General features: G+C 40.2%; 2 protein-coding genes across 3 annotated transcripts; one reads left to right on the top strand and one right to left on the bottom strand.

Annotated features, from left to right (window-relative positions):
* Positions 1-168: 168 nt before the first annotated feature.
* vamp4 (vesicle-associated membrane protein 4) lies at positions 169-12,943 on the bottom strand. Of its 2 annotated transcripts, XM_042484033.1 has the most exons (9): positions 12,743-12,943; positions 11,488-11,635; positions 10,552-10,653; positions 7,103-7,149; positions 6,831-6,881; positions 5,700-5,800; positions 3,168-3,247; positions 2,065-2,116; positions 169-1,596 (listed from the first exon to the last, which is right to left on the bottom strand). In XM_042484033.1, the coding sequence occupies exons 2-9, from the start codon at positions 11,488-11,490 to the stop codon at positions 1,571-1,573; spliced, it is 462 nt and encodes a 153-aa protein (XP_042339967.1). In that variant the 5' UTR covers positions 11,491-11,635; positions 12,743-12,943; the 3' UTR covers positions 169-1,570. The 2 variants fall into 2 exon arrangements, with proteins under 2 accessions (XP_042339967.1, XP_042339969.1); XM_042484035.1 differs by lacking the exon at positions 11,488-11,635.
* A 1,224-nt stretch (positions 12,944-14,167) lies between these two features.
* Positions 14,168-15,247, top strand: rangrf (RAN guanine nucleotide release factor). Its single transcript, XM_042483956.1, has 2 exons — positions 14,168-14,214; positions 14,374-15,247. The coding sequence occupies exon 2, from the start codon at positions 14,390-14,392 to the stop codon at positions 14,975-14,977; it is 588 nt and encodes a 195-aa protein (XP_042339890.1). The 5' UTR covers positions 14,168-14,214; positions 14,374-14,389; the 3' UTR covers positions 14,978-15,247.
* Positions 15,248-15,460: the final 213 nt, after the last annotated feature.

The following is a 15,460-nucleotide window of genomic DNA, read 5'->3' on the forward strand; positions in this document are numbered from 1 at the left end:
GGCATGACGATTAGTTTTTCCCTCTTCACTTCCTTCATCTTCTTTCTTTCCATCAACCTAATCAAACTTTCTCTATTCCCCTCTGATTGCTCTCTCCATCCTTACTCTTCTTTTCTGATTTTCTCCTCCCAGGACGACCAGTTCAAACCAGATGAAACCAGACCGGAGCCCTTTAAAATCACTTTAATTCAGAGCAAAAAGTATCAGTATATCACAGTCTTCCAATGCAATGCCAGAGTATTTGTACATCATTACAGAATCAATATTTACAGCTAAAATAAATTACTTTAAAAAATAATAAAATGACAATGTATTATACAGTTAATTAATCTGGACACATTGACACCTAAGTTTTGTTTCACAGCTCAACTTTTAACTTGCATCACTTAAAATTACCCCTGCTCATAATGTAACAGTACAGAGAGACAAAATGTCCCTTCAGCGGCAACGGGAATACCAGCATTCATACAAGCATCACATTGAGCGATCAGCAGAAATAAGAAATTATAGATAGAGAGAAAAAAATAAAGAAAGAAGCAGTATTAAAACCAAACAGAACCATCTGTAGTGTGAGAGACAGTTTTATGTCGCGAGCAGGAAAGTAGGACAGCCGTGACCAAAGCGGTCCAGAGCTCGGCACAACCCAGGAGAGAGGTGAGGAGACATTCATAACCTGGATGTTTTGGTTCGACGTGGTCCTGCTGTACAGTATAACAAGCTATCAGGAGGCAGAGATGGAGAGCGGTGATTTATGGAGTGGAATAATGTTAGAAAGCAGCATGTTTTCTAAACAGATGACCATCGTTTTCTAGGCCCTTTTCCAAATCATCTGTACTGAGGAGCAAACATACCTGATAAGTGAAATCACTTTGCTGTCAGAAAGCCTTTTTTTTGATGATTAAAAGAAGCCACTGTTTGACTACACAGATGAACCTCAGATGTTCCCTCGCCTCGTGCTGAGCGGTGAAATGTGCTTGTGTTCACAAAATGTTCCCTATAAACGCTCGCAGCAAGAAGACAGCACACAAGGAATCATGGGTAGACATCTGAGGTTCATTCGCTAAATGTTAAAGCCCACTTTATACGAGGCTGCTGCAGCAGATTCAGACCAGCTAAACTAAGAGAGACGATTGGGCATGGATTCCCTGCGTTTACAGTATCTAACTATATGATGTAATATGTAGGACCTTGAGTTTCCCTATTGTCAAGGCAAAGACGGGCCCTACACGTGATATGTATCATGGCATGGAGCACTCCTTCACATTGACTAGAGGGCTGAGAGTCAGCGTTTTCTCCCGAACTGCATTAAAATATCCCCACAAGTCTCCTGTGTCCCCTCAAACCGAGCCTTTGTACTGATCCCACAGCAGATTTGTGTGGAAATACCGATGATAAGATCTGTACTGAGGGCAAGTTGAGGGCAGATTCTTGAAGGCGCACAGGCTGATGCTGAGGATGATGTGGGAGTCTGCTGGCGCCCCCTAGCTGGAGTGGAGGACTGTGTGCAAAGGAGACAGAGAGAGAGAAAGAGAGGGAGAGGAGCTTTGTTCCCCATCCTCCTCGTCGGACACTAGCGATATCGCAGGATCACTGGAACTGAAAATAGAGAAAGACAAAAGAGAATTTTAAATGACAAGCTCTGCAAGTTATCAAATATCAATTTACACTGTGCTAGTGTGCCTGGTCTTAAATAGATTTTTATTGATTTTCTCCACCTTCTCAAATACATCTCAGATTAAAAACTAGCTGACAAAAAATAAAATAAAATAAGACGAATAATAACAATAAAATTTGTCAATTAAAATACAGGAAATAAAACTGAAAAGAAAGAAAAATACAAAACACCATCTACATAGAAAAAGGCAGATACACTACAAAAGGTGGCCAAGTTCTCTCGAATAGACCACCATCCCCTTTTACTCGTGCTGTTAGTCTTTCTGAGGGTAAGACACTGCAAGTTTTGCAGTGCCACTGCGTGACTGAGGGAGGTTTGTCGCTTATCCAATGATACAAGATAAATCTAGCAAGGAGCAGGAGTTTATGTGTGTCTGATCTAATACTCACTGATGATAATGAGCAGGAGGGCAACAACTACCAAGGCAATAATCATCTTCATCTGTGGAAGAAACAACACACATTAAAGATACAGTTGGTTACTTTATTAAAAACTACATTTGTCATATTTGCTAAAATTCCATCTTGACAGCAGTACACGAGACAGATAACCTGTGGAAAAAACAAACAAACATGTTCCCCTGCCTCCTCCTAATGGCATTTGTTTGAATCCACGTTGACAGAAACAACCAATCAGAGCCGAGGAGTCTTCAATGCAGCTGTCAATCATGTCAGTCACTGCGTCTGTTACTGCATTGCTTATTTTTCGCCTAAAATGTTTTTCGAAACCATGTTTTAGTGTACTGTTTATCTGTATAATGAGAGTGTTTGCTGCAGACGGTGGGTGGTGCTCGGTTTTGGCTCAGCTGTTTTCAACACCGCAGCTGGGTCACAAACTTTCACATTTTACAGATAAACAGTACACAAAATATGTGTCTGAAAATGTAAGGCAATGCAGTTGCAGAATCTCGATTTACATTTGATCAGCGCTAGTTCAACCACAGTTTACGAGCAGTGATTGGATTCTGGCAAATGTTATTGTGGACACGAGGACTTCTCAAACAGCGGTCAAGGGAACCAAGAAGCAATAGTTTAGCTCAGGGTATCCCTGGGTATCCCTGCACTAAAATGTTCAATTTCTCCTCCATATTTACGTTGACCCATGCTCTGTTGTTTAGTTGTTTTGTTTATCCTCCTTCGTTTATTCAATGAATGAGAGACCTGATGTGGTAATCTCAACTGTTGTTGACAACTGTATAAATCTGGACTTCAAATAAATCTGGACTATCTAACAACCAAAATTCATACAGAGGTCCCTGAAGTAGAATCTCATCAAATGGGGGTCCATAACATAATGTGTATAAATTTACAGGTCCTTCACACAAAGAAGGTTAAGAACCAGAGGAGGAGGAGGAGAGAGGAAAAAATAATTTTAAAAACCATTCCTCATAATACTGGATATCTTTGACTACACCATACATGCAGGCAAATAAAGAGACATAGTGAAGGTGTCACAGGCTTAAACACACACATAAAACAGACAGACAGCCCACCTTCATGTCTCTCCACCACATCCTCCTGTGCAGCTGTTTGGCTCTGCTACTGAAGGCAGACGCGTTGTCCGATAGGCTCTCTAGGACATGACGTCAGCACAGCACAGACAAGGACATGTGAGGAGAAACATAAAAAAAACATCTGTTAATCACCATGTAAACAATAACCAGGCTATTGTTTTGACTTTGATGTTGTTTAAGGTGACTCAAAACTGCCTGGCTCTGAGTTGTGCATGTGCAGTTACAATGTGTGAGTTATGTAAGCCTTGCTGGTGAGATCACTCCTCCAACAAACAGTTTTTTAAAAAGTTAACTCCACTGGCATTAAATGGTGAACAACAAAATTGCTGAATTTATACACAGTGGAGCAAAAACACATTTCCCTTAACTTCCTCCCATCTGTCCTTGTCGTGACATCCATCTTCAAAATGCTCACCCACGCTGCTCTCGGCCTCTCTGTTTCTTGGATACTGTTGTTAACTTGATGTTTATGCATGTTAACAGGAAGGTTATAGCTCTCTAGCGTGCAGCGCTGTGTTCGTCCAAGCGCCTGTCCCTCTTAAGAGTCTTAGTGTCTATCATGTGTCCGCTGCCTCCACGCCCATGTGCCTGTTAACAACCCGTCGCCACTACAAAGAGAAGTGCTCAGATGCGGCTTCTGAGAAGATGCTTGTTAATGTGATGGAATTTAACAACAGGTTACCTGCACAAAGATCAGAGAGCAAACTGCACGTCATTCACAGGATATTATATTGTGCATGTAAATACTGCTGCTATAAAGGACAACATGCTGCAGAGACACGCAATCAGCCAAACACAAATGCAGCAAAACTCACACATGCACAAAGGCTCGTGCAAACACACACAAATTCGCTCCAGATGTGCATCATCGTCTTTGTTGGCTGGTGGACACGACAGAGAGCAGCAGTTATATAACATCTGTGTGGATTTCATGATGAGACTTAATAGACTGGGAAGAGACAACAGCACTTTAGTCTTATCTCTTCATCTCTTGAGGAGAAGAACAAGACGTGTGCGTGTCCTGTTGAAAGCCTTGCATGTGTGTGTGAAGTTGAGTAACAGAGCGAGGTAAACACATTTCACACACCTGTTCGATACACACGGAGTAAAAACAAAGAGCGGGGCTGTGTGAATGACAGTGTGAGACCTGTCAAAAGCTTTCAGACACACACCTGGTAAAACACTAAACCTGGACAGACCATTAACACCTTTACAGCCGACTGAGCGGATTTACATGCAAGCTCCCCCTACTACTGAAAAAGTTAGTGTTGGGTTGATTTTTGGAACTAACCTATGTGACATATATTACACATTTTGCGAAGATTAATGTAGAGCTGCAACTATTAGTCAATTGATTGATCAGTCTGTTGAGAAAAAAAATAATCAGCATCTATTTTAATAATCAAGTAATCGTTGAAGTCATTTTTTAATGTGAAAATGCCAAAAAAAATGGTGGCTCTAGTTTCTGAAATGTCAAGTTGTCATGATTTGTATGACATATGTTAGTGAATCGGGTTTTTGGCACGGACAAAAAAAGACATCTGAAGACATCTCTCTCCCGGAAATTCTTGAAGCATTTTTGCTATTTTAGTGAAAAATGATTTTCCATGTATCCCTTTTTTAATGCAAACTCATTACTTTAACAGACAGTGGAAATGAAGTACGTCCGCTCGGTCAGTACACAGCACTGCCTCTATGGGAACAGTCAAATAATAATACAGCCAATAATTTGTTAATAATTTGTTTGTAATTCTTGCTTGAATTTGGAATTCCTTATTTTCATAACATTTAAATATTAAAAAGTATTCTGTTTGTCTCGTGCAGGTTTTGGATCTCATGCTAGAAACAACATCAGCATTGGCGTACCGCTGGTTTTTGAACATGTTTTTGCTCTACCTCAGTGTCAGCGCTTTGAAGTCTGCGAGAAAAAACGGTTTTGGATTAGGCCCGGTCGAACCAGCAGTCCATAGTGAAAGGAAAAGTTTACTGTGTCTGAAGCATATCTAGTGTCTTTGAGTGATTTCCTTTATCCTTATATCAAACTGGAATCGCCAGTGATGAGATCTCCAGCAGGTGTTTTGAAATAGTATCGTTAGCCTATAAACTTTACTACCTATTTGACGAGGAATGACTGCTGAAGACAGCCAATAATGGAGAGCGTCTGGAGCCTTTTTTTGTGTTCTAGTGTGGACAGTGATAATATGAAAACATAAGTTGTGTGATCAAAATTATTTTTTGAACAAAGGGGAAAAATATACATTTTTTTAAATATTTGTATACATGTAGTCAGGGCCTTGTACAAGCCCGTGTACAGTGAGGACAACAGTCCTTAGAGCCATGTGCAAACCATCTGCGAGCTACCTGTGGAAAGTAACCATTAAAACAAACCAGACTGATAAAACATTCCCTGTAGAGTTTGTGCTAACTTCATTTGACTTTGTAGATCAACAAAACACATATTTTAAACATATGGACGGACACAAAAACACACTATGTTCCAGTGTGACTCACCTGACTTGTCCTGCAGGTCGTCGAGCCGCTCGCCCCTCTCTATCACCTTGGAGATGTTCTCCTGCATCACATCTATCACCTCATCGACCTGCGACTGCACCCTGAGGACACACATTGGTCATAGACGGTCAATCATAGATGATAAAAGGTAAGATTTGTCAAGGATTGATCTTTTTTTCTTGTGGGAACCCACAACAGCATCTGTTTTCCCAACAATATCCTCTTCTCTATATGTGGACCTGTCTAGTTGGCAGGCAATAAAAAGCCCGTCAGATGGTTTTCAGCCTCACTGTGACCTTCCTGCACCTGTTCAGTATCTGCAGAATTATACTTGAATCTTTTCTTTATTCACGGTACTCATACCTGAGCATGGCATGACTAGTCCAGATTACCGTTCAATCTTTATTTCAATGTCTTTCTTAGCAATACCTCATGGAGGGATGCAGGGTCAGCGGGAGGGAAATATAAAATGCCGTGAGGCTCAGAGGGGAGATACATGACAAAGTAATTTGCTGTCTTTAACAGCTGATCACATTTTCCAGCAGTTACACTGATTGTCTCAGACACGGAACAGCGGGAAATTATCAGTCTTGGACTTCAGCTTGATTGCACGTTGAAGACGGTAAACATGCAAAAACTTAGTCAGAGCAAAGCACTGGGGGACATAGAGGAGCATGGCCTGCTACAAACACATGTACACACACCAGAGGGCCTGACCTCATGAGTTCAGGTTCAGTCACAGTGGTGAAGAGCCCGGGCAAAGTGCACACAGCATTCCTAGTATCCGTAATGATGGCATCTTGTTTCAAGTGCTCTCAACAATGACAAACTGTTGAGAATGAACAGAGTTTAGAGAGTCTGGGTGCCAGACTGTCTCAACAATGACCTCTTCTGTTCTCTGGACGTCCCTGACTGGAGGTGAATGTAGAAACAGACTGCGGAGGGATCAGGACCCTCGAGAAAGTTACACAATAACCTGCACATGGCTTTCACAGTCCACCATAAACCTGCTGCTTCTGGTAAACATGACGAGCCACAGTTGCATAACACCAACACCAAAACTCAGAGTGCTGGCAACACTACTCTGACCCTCTGGCTTTAAGTTATTATGAGGAATGTGTTCATACTTACTGCTTGAATTTGTCATTCTGAGGTCCAAATCTGGGTCCCGTGGGTCCTCTCCTGGAAAACAGGTATTATTGAAGCCAAAGTTACTAATATACTTATATATACTTTTGTATATAAATTTTCAACTGTAATAACTTATTTAGCTGTTGATTTTGTGTACTTGGCTTTAATAATCCAAGATAGTAATGTTGCGTATATCATATGGGTAAATTGTACTATATATTTGATTTATTTATAATAAAATCTGCGCCTAAATAGAACATTAATAAACTCACAGAAAGAAGTCTTCCTCCTCATCAGAGTCCTCCTCCAGAAGGTTCCTCTGTAAAAAGAGTAAAGTTTAGAGGTCAGATCAGAGTGAACTTGATATTGAGTGACTATGATTTGATTGATTTGGTACAGGAACAAGCTCCTTTATCAGCTAAAAGGCCCAAACAGAGCACATTCCTGGCACTCACAACCAGTGCTGCTGATACAGAGATAAAAAAAACTGGCCTCCAGGGGCCCGAGAGCTGCTGTACTAATCAATAGATGCTTTTTCTGTCTGTCCTCAGAGTGCAGACATGCCGAAATACACTGCTCTTATAGTGCACTTACACTATGATGACTTACTAAAAAATAAAAGACTAGTGTTGCTCTGCTGGCCAAAGCTCAGTAAAAGCTCTTCCTCTTTTGCTCTCTAAGACTCCCCAGCGTCTAACTCTTGGGACGATCAGTTTGTAGGGAAGCCAAAATGGACCTGAGCAGATTCTGATAAAGAGAACAGAGCCTCTCTGTATTCTTTCTGGGATCTCAAGGTGGATTATCTCACAAAAAAGCTGTCAAACCACGTCTGAACCACTGATGGCTTTAATAGAGCCAGAAAGTGCCCCTGTGTAAAGTGCTATTCATAGAGAATTAGTGAGGACAGCTGCAATAAATTCTCACAGGAGGAGAATTGGACCAAGCAGACAGTAAGAGTCTGTTTCTAAATGGATGACAGGAGGACAGTGTTCACTGCAACTGGGAAAGAAAGGTACAGAAGTGTAATGAATTCACATGAGAAAAAAAAAATAATTGATGACATTATTAGCTCAAAATTATTAGTTTTCATGGAAAAAAATGTTATGATACAATTTTTTCCTTCCTAATACTAAATTCGATACCTGATTTTGCACGTTGGCTCAACCCAATACATCATGGGATACATCTTAAACTCAGTAGGCTTCAGCGAAGTGCTAACAACAACAAAAACCCCTTTCAACGCAAATGAATGGTTAAATAACGACAGAAGACATTCATTGTTGGACTTATTAGTTTTCTAACGTCTCAAAAAACACTTACCACTTCAGAGATATTCTAACAATAGTAAATATTATACTTAAATGTTTTATACAACATTGATGACTTCAAAGTTTATTAACAAAGTATGTGGTATTGGATTGGTGCATAGACTTATAAACTCGCCAATACCCAATCCACCATGTGAGGGAGTACTGGCATTTACAACACGAGAATTAGTATCAGAGAAAATCTAAAATCTGCTCGCTTTTCTGACTTTACAAGATAATAATCTTGTCAATTATAATTTTTCTGAATTGGTGAGATTATCTTGTGAAGTCAGTAACGTGAAAAACATTTTATATGATTCTGAGATAACCTTGTTCATTTAAGAAAAACATTTTTTTTCTCAAGTGAATCCAATACATTTCACTAGAGATTTTCAGAGGAAAGCTGGAGATATTACAGACATACAGCATGTCGTTCAATGGGTTTAGGAGCAGCACTAATTAGCTACATACAAATGACATCATGCAGAAGAAGTTAAGTAGTAGTTTAAGTTAAATTTCCAGTTCTTCAGTCATCGTCATCACCTTCTAACAATCATGACACTCTGGCACTACAAAGAGCTGATAAAAGGAAAATTCATGGATGCCCTGTGATGCTGACAGCTGCCCGCCAAGGCTGTGCCAACGTGGACATTTTATGTCCTTGTAAATACACGGTCATCTTCAAAAGAGCTGAGAGAATGGTGACCATATGATGATAAATAAGTTTATAAGCAAGGCACTAATACTCTCCTTCTGTACAACATCACAGTCTTTCTTTCCACTGCCTATGATGGGAGTCATGAGGGAGAACTGGTAGTTATTATCAGAGGGCAGGAGGTAGGGCACTAGAGGGAACGCAGGGAAGGTGAAAGAGAGCAATTTGTTATGCAAGTCTCCCCGTAAGCTTTGCTTTGATTCCAGTACAACACAATAGCAAACAGGATTAAACAGAGAGACAGAGGAGAGAGTTAAGTAAAGAATTTGGGGGAGCAAACAGGGAAGGTGGAGGTGGGTGGAAGGAGATGATCATGTTGATATGAACCAGACATTTGGCTAGAGGAGTTTCTTCACTTTACCTCCTTCAAAAATGTCCTCTTTTTTTCTGCATTCATGCACTTTTCCTTCAGTTTTTCCATTAATGCTAATCTAACTGCATCTTACCGCAAAATCTGCATTTGTTTTGCATTTCAAATTAAACTTTGACCTGACTTCAGCACACTGAATGTCGATTTTGAAATCACCTTTACTGTGTTTGCTGCCTGCATCCCCTGCTTCTCTATGATATTAGCCCCTTTTACACAACCTGCTCAAGGTGGAAATATCATGTTGTTATGCCGCCTTGCCGTTCTGTATAAAAGGTACGATGGCAGAATGGGACCACAGAGTTTTCTCGCCTTCGAGCTGGCAAATGAATTAGCAACAGCACCGAAACACGGTCTGTTGAAAAAGATACAGCCAGCAGGACGTGTGTGACGTTTTGATGGCGTGTTATGTGTGCGACCTACCACAGGAGATTTAACAAGCAGTAAGTGGTTAAGTCAAAGAAGAAGAAGTGGTGTTAAATATCCGCAAATTGGGAAAAGAATAGTACTTCCTCTTGAAAGTCTGAGATTCAAATCATCATTCATAGACTCTCAGCCAACTGAGATTCCTTCAAGTCAAGCAGTCGTTTTTTTTCTGTGCAGTTTACTTCTGAGGATGTTTTGGTGCCAAGATTTTGCTGCAGAGTGAGTGCTCTTCACTTTAATGCCACTCTTTGCAGCTGCGGATATGCAGGCAGCGGCATGTAGGGAGACAGAGATCGCACCATAAGACGAAGAAGTGCTGAATTCACAGCTCACAGCAAGTTAATATGATACAGTCTCTGATTTTAGTTGATATGCAGCATTGGCAAAATATGTTGCACATTTGCGCTGTCAGTGGCGCCATTTACCGGTTTACTACATGATGTGATTGCTGCTGTCACACTGAATATCCAGCGGAGCCCGTTCAAATTTTAAAACTTTATGTAAAACAAAACGAATCAAATCCGATTCGACTTACATAATTCTGAGTCTCATACAGCCCTAGGAAACAATAAGATTCGGGAGATCTTTACCGTCCAAGGAGAAGACAAGATTGTCTTATGACAGGGACGGCAAGCAATTGTTATTGTCATGTTATGCAATTGTTACTGTTAGAAAGGGCTGCTGATATGTGTGTTACATGCAACACTAATTACAGACACTGCTGTATCAAACATCATGCTCGTCACGTCTCTTTTGTCTGCAATGCCAGCATGCTGTCTAAAACCACACACTGGAGCAGCATTAGGCCGCTGTTGTGCAAAAATGTAGAGGAAGCCTAAAGAATGGACTTGGTAGCGACCCTATAGCGCAATCTCTGTGTAAAAAGGGCCACCGTCTGTGTCTCACCCTCTCGCTGCGAATGGATCCAGTGACCTCGTCGTCATTGAGGTGTCGTTTAAACTTGGGGGGCATGTTGTCTTCAGACTGCTCCTCCCGATCTGGCTCCCTCTGTGGGACACGAGGAGAAGAAGATCATGACATGGACCGTTTTTGAAACACCTGCTCTAAACCCCAGTGGTCCTGCTGCTCATTAGTGTTACACATGGCTGCCTGTTAAATGACTGTACTCCTGGAAGAAGTGAGTGACTGGCAGGCGTAGCTACAGGCAGGTTCTGCCTGAGAGCAGAATCTGAGGAACAAAGCATTAAGTGTATGAGCAGAGTAAGACCGTAAATCTAAACTTGCCCTGTTGTGATTGCATTAATGAGACTGGTCATGGTTGAGCAATCTGAGGATGACTCCAGTCTCAACATATCCCGGTAAACAGCCTGACTTCATTATTAGTCACAGAGCTGATTTCATTCATTTCGTCTGCATTTTGATATTTACCTCTAGAACACACTAAAAAAAAAAGTGTTACTTTCATTACGCCAGCTGTCTGCGAAACGCTGTTCCTCTCCTCTACTACACCATGACTGTAAACACCTATTTAAATGTCTTAATTCCTAGTATTTCTGGCAGGAGCAGGTAGAGTCTCACTAGCTACAAAAGGAAATATCATCATTGCTCTGCGTGCCTTTGGGTGAAAAGCTCAACCATGTCAGATGTGGAAAACATGCTGTTCTTCCAATTATACCCCCCAGAGTCTGTGTTTGGGTGCTACTCGTTCCAAACACCATATGTAACACCGCAACAAAACTAAACAGTGCCTCAATAAAGTGCCTCTACGACACTGAACTAAACAACATGTGATCCTCAGGCCCTTCTGTAAGCATCAAGGGAGGAAAACACAGCAGTCACACACAAACACAAGCTCTCTAAATCCAACAATTCAACTTATACCATTGAATCCAGTTCAGTCTGACACTGTGGCTTTCACAGCAGCGTCCCTTTCTGGCACTGCGATTGGAAAAAGGCCTTTCAGTAGCCAGGAGAGGAGAGGAACTTTCCAGTAAACAGAGGTGAAGAGAAGCAGGGGACAGGGCTCGCTCTGGAGCAGCGTGAAGAGAAACAGAAAGAGAAAGAGGAGAAGCAAAGTCTAACATGTTAGGGTTGCAGAGGAGTTTTAAAGTGCAATCCATTAAAAAAACAGATCTGGATTCATATCAAAATTGTGATTTATTACATAAAATAGAATTTACAGATCGTATGATGTCAGTTTTGGACAAGAGAAAAGGAAATACCATCGTGATGATCACAAGAGAAAACTATAGATTATTAATGCTCGCAATCAGTATATTGGTTGCAATTTGTTTTCTCTCTTTTTGTCTCTATTAGAGGAAAAAAAGATGTTGTGTTAAGAGCCAAGTAATAGCTATTTTTTAGGTATTTTACAACTAATGTAATACCTCGAGGGTCCAGGCTCCTTAACCATTTGAAACCTGGAGCGAAATCACTTTTCTTGTGCTGTGCTCAGAAGTCTTTCACAACTATTTAAACCTTTGAACCTGGAGCAAACTGGTACATTTTCTTAAAAATATAATTAAAAAATGGAAGAAAGGCAATGCGCAACTTGGTGAGAAATTTTCCACAAACTGTAAGAATTAGTAGATTTGGATTTTTTTTTAAAATAGTGAAAAAGGAAAAAGCTAGAAACAACTATATATTATCATAATTACACGTGTAACATTATTTCAGATATTCTTTAATTGTAAGTCATTTTTCCAAGTATTTTTTTAATTTGTATTTATTTATTTTTTAAAGGTAAATGTATTGTACTTTTTAATAATTTCTTGCTGTCGTTGTTCTGTCCCTTCTTACCAAGTTTTTGGAAGAAATCAAGCCAATTTGATGAGGTTTAAAAGGTTAAATGATCGTAAAAGCTCAGCTGGTATCAGGAATGCTAAGTTAGCTCGTTATGTCAAAACCGTTGGTAATTTAAGCCGGTTGAGCTGTTTGTTATCACGTATCTAAATACATTAGAATATCGTTGTCTACCAAAATGTAACTATCACGTTACTACTTAACAAATAATTTAAGTGAAAGGGGACTAATGTAAAGGCTAAAAGCTGGTGGCTAATTTAGCTAGCTCTGGCAGGCCGCTTGGTTCAGTGACAGATTTAGCAGCTAAGCTAAGGATGCTAACGTGGCTAGCTACCTGCTGTTTCCCACAAGATCCGCTGCTCGATGCTGGAAAACACAAACACAGAGAGCGTCAGGTATTAGTCCAGGGGTTTTCAGAGTTTGAGGTGGCTTTACGGTTTTGTCGCTTTCATTTCAAACGCTGTCCGGGCGATGAGACAGGATTATCATTATGGATGCTAGCGGTGCGCTTGTCTCTTCTCCGTCTGATCAGCTGACCAGGAAATGAACACAAACAGCTGGAGGAGGAGAGGGACCCGCAGATGTTTGACAGTGTGAGAGGAGTATTTGGTTTAAAATATAAAATATATATAAATATTCAACTCTTTTGCACTTCTCGGTATAGATGCATACATGTAAATTCACGTTAACCCTCCTCTTTTTTTTATTTAGTTAGCTCAAGTAGCCTATTGTGCTACTTTTATCACTTCTAATCAAATACATGCTGAAGGATATATTGTACTTCTTAAACCAATACATTTATTTGGCAGCTATAATAACTGCTAACGTAAGGAAACGGTTCAAAAATAAAAGTTAGAATTGCTATAAATCAAACTACTAATATTACTTCTACTACTACTAGTACTTTTACTTTAATTTTTACTATATATCTTTAATAGTCCTATACTTGTATAGGCCCACTGTATATGCCTCTCCTCTAGTATAATATATGTCTGAATAAAATATAGTCGTTTTTACACCAATAAATGCAGCTATAGTAACTCTTAGTCAATATTTTACTCATTAAATTAACCCAACAGTGTTAGAATTTCATAATTTATTTATTGTCTTCAACTGTAAACTGTGCAATGGCGACTTAAAAGTACAATAAGTCTTTATAATACGGTCCTAACTGTACAACATTTGGTGCAATTATTCATTTTTAGCAATCTGTGTAATTATTCAACTGTGCAAATTTCTTAATCTTGAATGTATATTGTGTTGCATATTCTTTTTCTCTATTTATGTATATTTTGCGTTGTACATTGTGGCATTATACATATATTTCTAACTTTACATACTAGTTTTGTACATTGTAATGTAGCTTAGGGTACATTTTCTATTTTTTTACACACTTTACATACACAGCACATTATACATATTTAGTATATATAAATATTTTACATACTAGTGTTACCTTTTTGTAACATATTTCACATGTTTTATTTTTATAATTTTACATACCACATAGTAACAAGGATTATTTGTTGTTGTTATTATTATTATTATTATTATTATTACAGTTACTATTGTTTATACTATATATCTTTAATTACTAATTTTTCCTTTAGTAGTTATTAACATACCACTCACAGTAGTCATTGTTCTGTGTAAGTATTTTACTTTTGGTACTTTGAGGTACTTGTTTTATGCTGAATGTCCGTCTCACCTGTGGGTGGCAGTAGTGCTCCTCTAGATGCATCACGCGTGCGTAAAATTTAACAAAAAAAGAAGAACTTTGACCGGAAAAGATTTCAGGCTAAGTTGGTAAGCTATTTGTTTATTGCGCTTTATTTACAGATATATTAATAGGTTTTTCTGAATCGCTGCTATTCTTTATGCAGGCAGTGTTTCTGTGAGTGCGGGTAGTTAAAGGCAGTCTCTGGGTCTGTGTGTGTTTGTGTGTGTTTGTGTGTGTTTGCGCAGAGCTGCTCTCAGAGAGATGCAGCGTGCTGCAGGCAGCGCGGATCAGGATCAGCCTCACCCTCTGTTTGGAGGAGCGCTGTCAGCCGGCCTCCCTCACTGCGCTAAAGACATCAGTGAGCTGAGGGAGATCCCGGACAACCAGGAGGTTTTTGCCCATGAACACACCGACCAGAGCCTGATCGTGGAGCTGGTGGAGTACCAGGGTCAGGTAGCAGACCAGGACGCCGCCAGGTATCACTTTGAAGACATCGCAGGCAGCAACAAAGCTTCAGAGCCAGGCGCTTTTCAAGTGAGCAGCGTTGAGCTGCTGCCAAAATCTGAGCTGTCCCTGTCAGACTGCAGCTCTGCCTGGATGCTGACAGGGACACAGTGTGTGTCCAAGTTCAACGAAGAAGCGAGAAACACAGTGACCCTTCACCTGGGTCTGTTTCGCCTGCCGCAGTTCTCCACAGATGTCCTGATAACCTTCAACGACCCGCAGAGCATCAGCCCTGACAGCAGCAGTGCTGCTTCAGCGCAGACGCACAGAGAGCCGTGGACGGTGCAGGACTTCCAGCGCCTGCTGCAGACTCTGACTCTACATAATCCAGGACTGTTTGGGTAGAAGAGCTGCTTCTTTCCCAGTGTGGGACCTCACCTGATTACAGATGGGACTCAGGCACATTTGAAAATATTTGGACTGTGTTTGCTGAGGCCCCGTAAGAGTCAGAGCCTGAAAAGCAACTCCTCCGAGCTGTGGTCATCTCCCTCCCACGACACACAAGTCTAGTTCTGCCTTAAATTTTGGCCTTTTTCTGACATCTAAAAACTACTTAAAAACCCAAACATCTCATGACTTATGTATAGTTTTGTTAAAATAAACGATTTGAGTGAATATATTGATTATTTCTTTATTTTTTGGATCACCTGATCAACATATTATGCGTTCAGATGCCTTTCACAAAATATTTGACCTTTTGAATCTCGAGCAAAATGGGTTTTTTTTATGTTGGTAACATGGGGCAAAAAAGGCAATAAATAAGTGGATAGGGATTATCCCACAAATAGCAAGAAATTAGTAAAATGTGACAAGAAAATTACCTAAATT

Source organism: Plectropomus leopardus, chromosome 3 (genome assembly GCF_008729295.1).
Source record: "Plectropomus leopardus isolate mb chromosome 3, YSFRI_Pleo_2.0, whole genome shotgun sequence".
NCBI lineage: Eukaryota > Metazoa > Chordata > Actinopteri > Perciformes > Serranidae > Plectropomus > Plectropomus leopardus.

Bases quoted from the DNA above. Each gene is read 5' to 3' on its own strand.
- vamp4 (XM_042484033.1), bottom strand. The intron at 5,801-6,830 runs GTAAGTATGAAC...GTGTGTCCTCAG, and splicing joins CAGAATGACAAATTCAAGCA to GGTGCAGTCGCAGGTCGATG. The intron at 1,597-2,064 runs GTGAGTATTAGA...CTCTATTTTCAG, and splicing joins CCTCCTGCTCATTATCATCA to TTCCAGTGATCCTGCGATAT.
- rangrf (XM_042483956.1), top strand. From the start codon at position 14,390: ATGCAGCGTGCTGCAGGCAGCGCGGATCAGGATCAGCCTCACCCTCTG.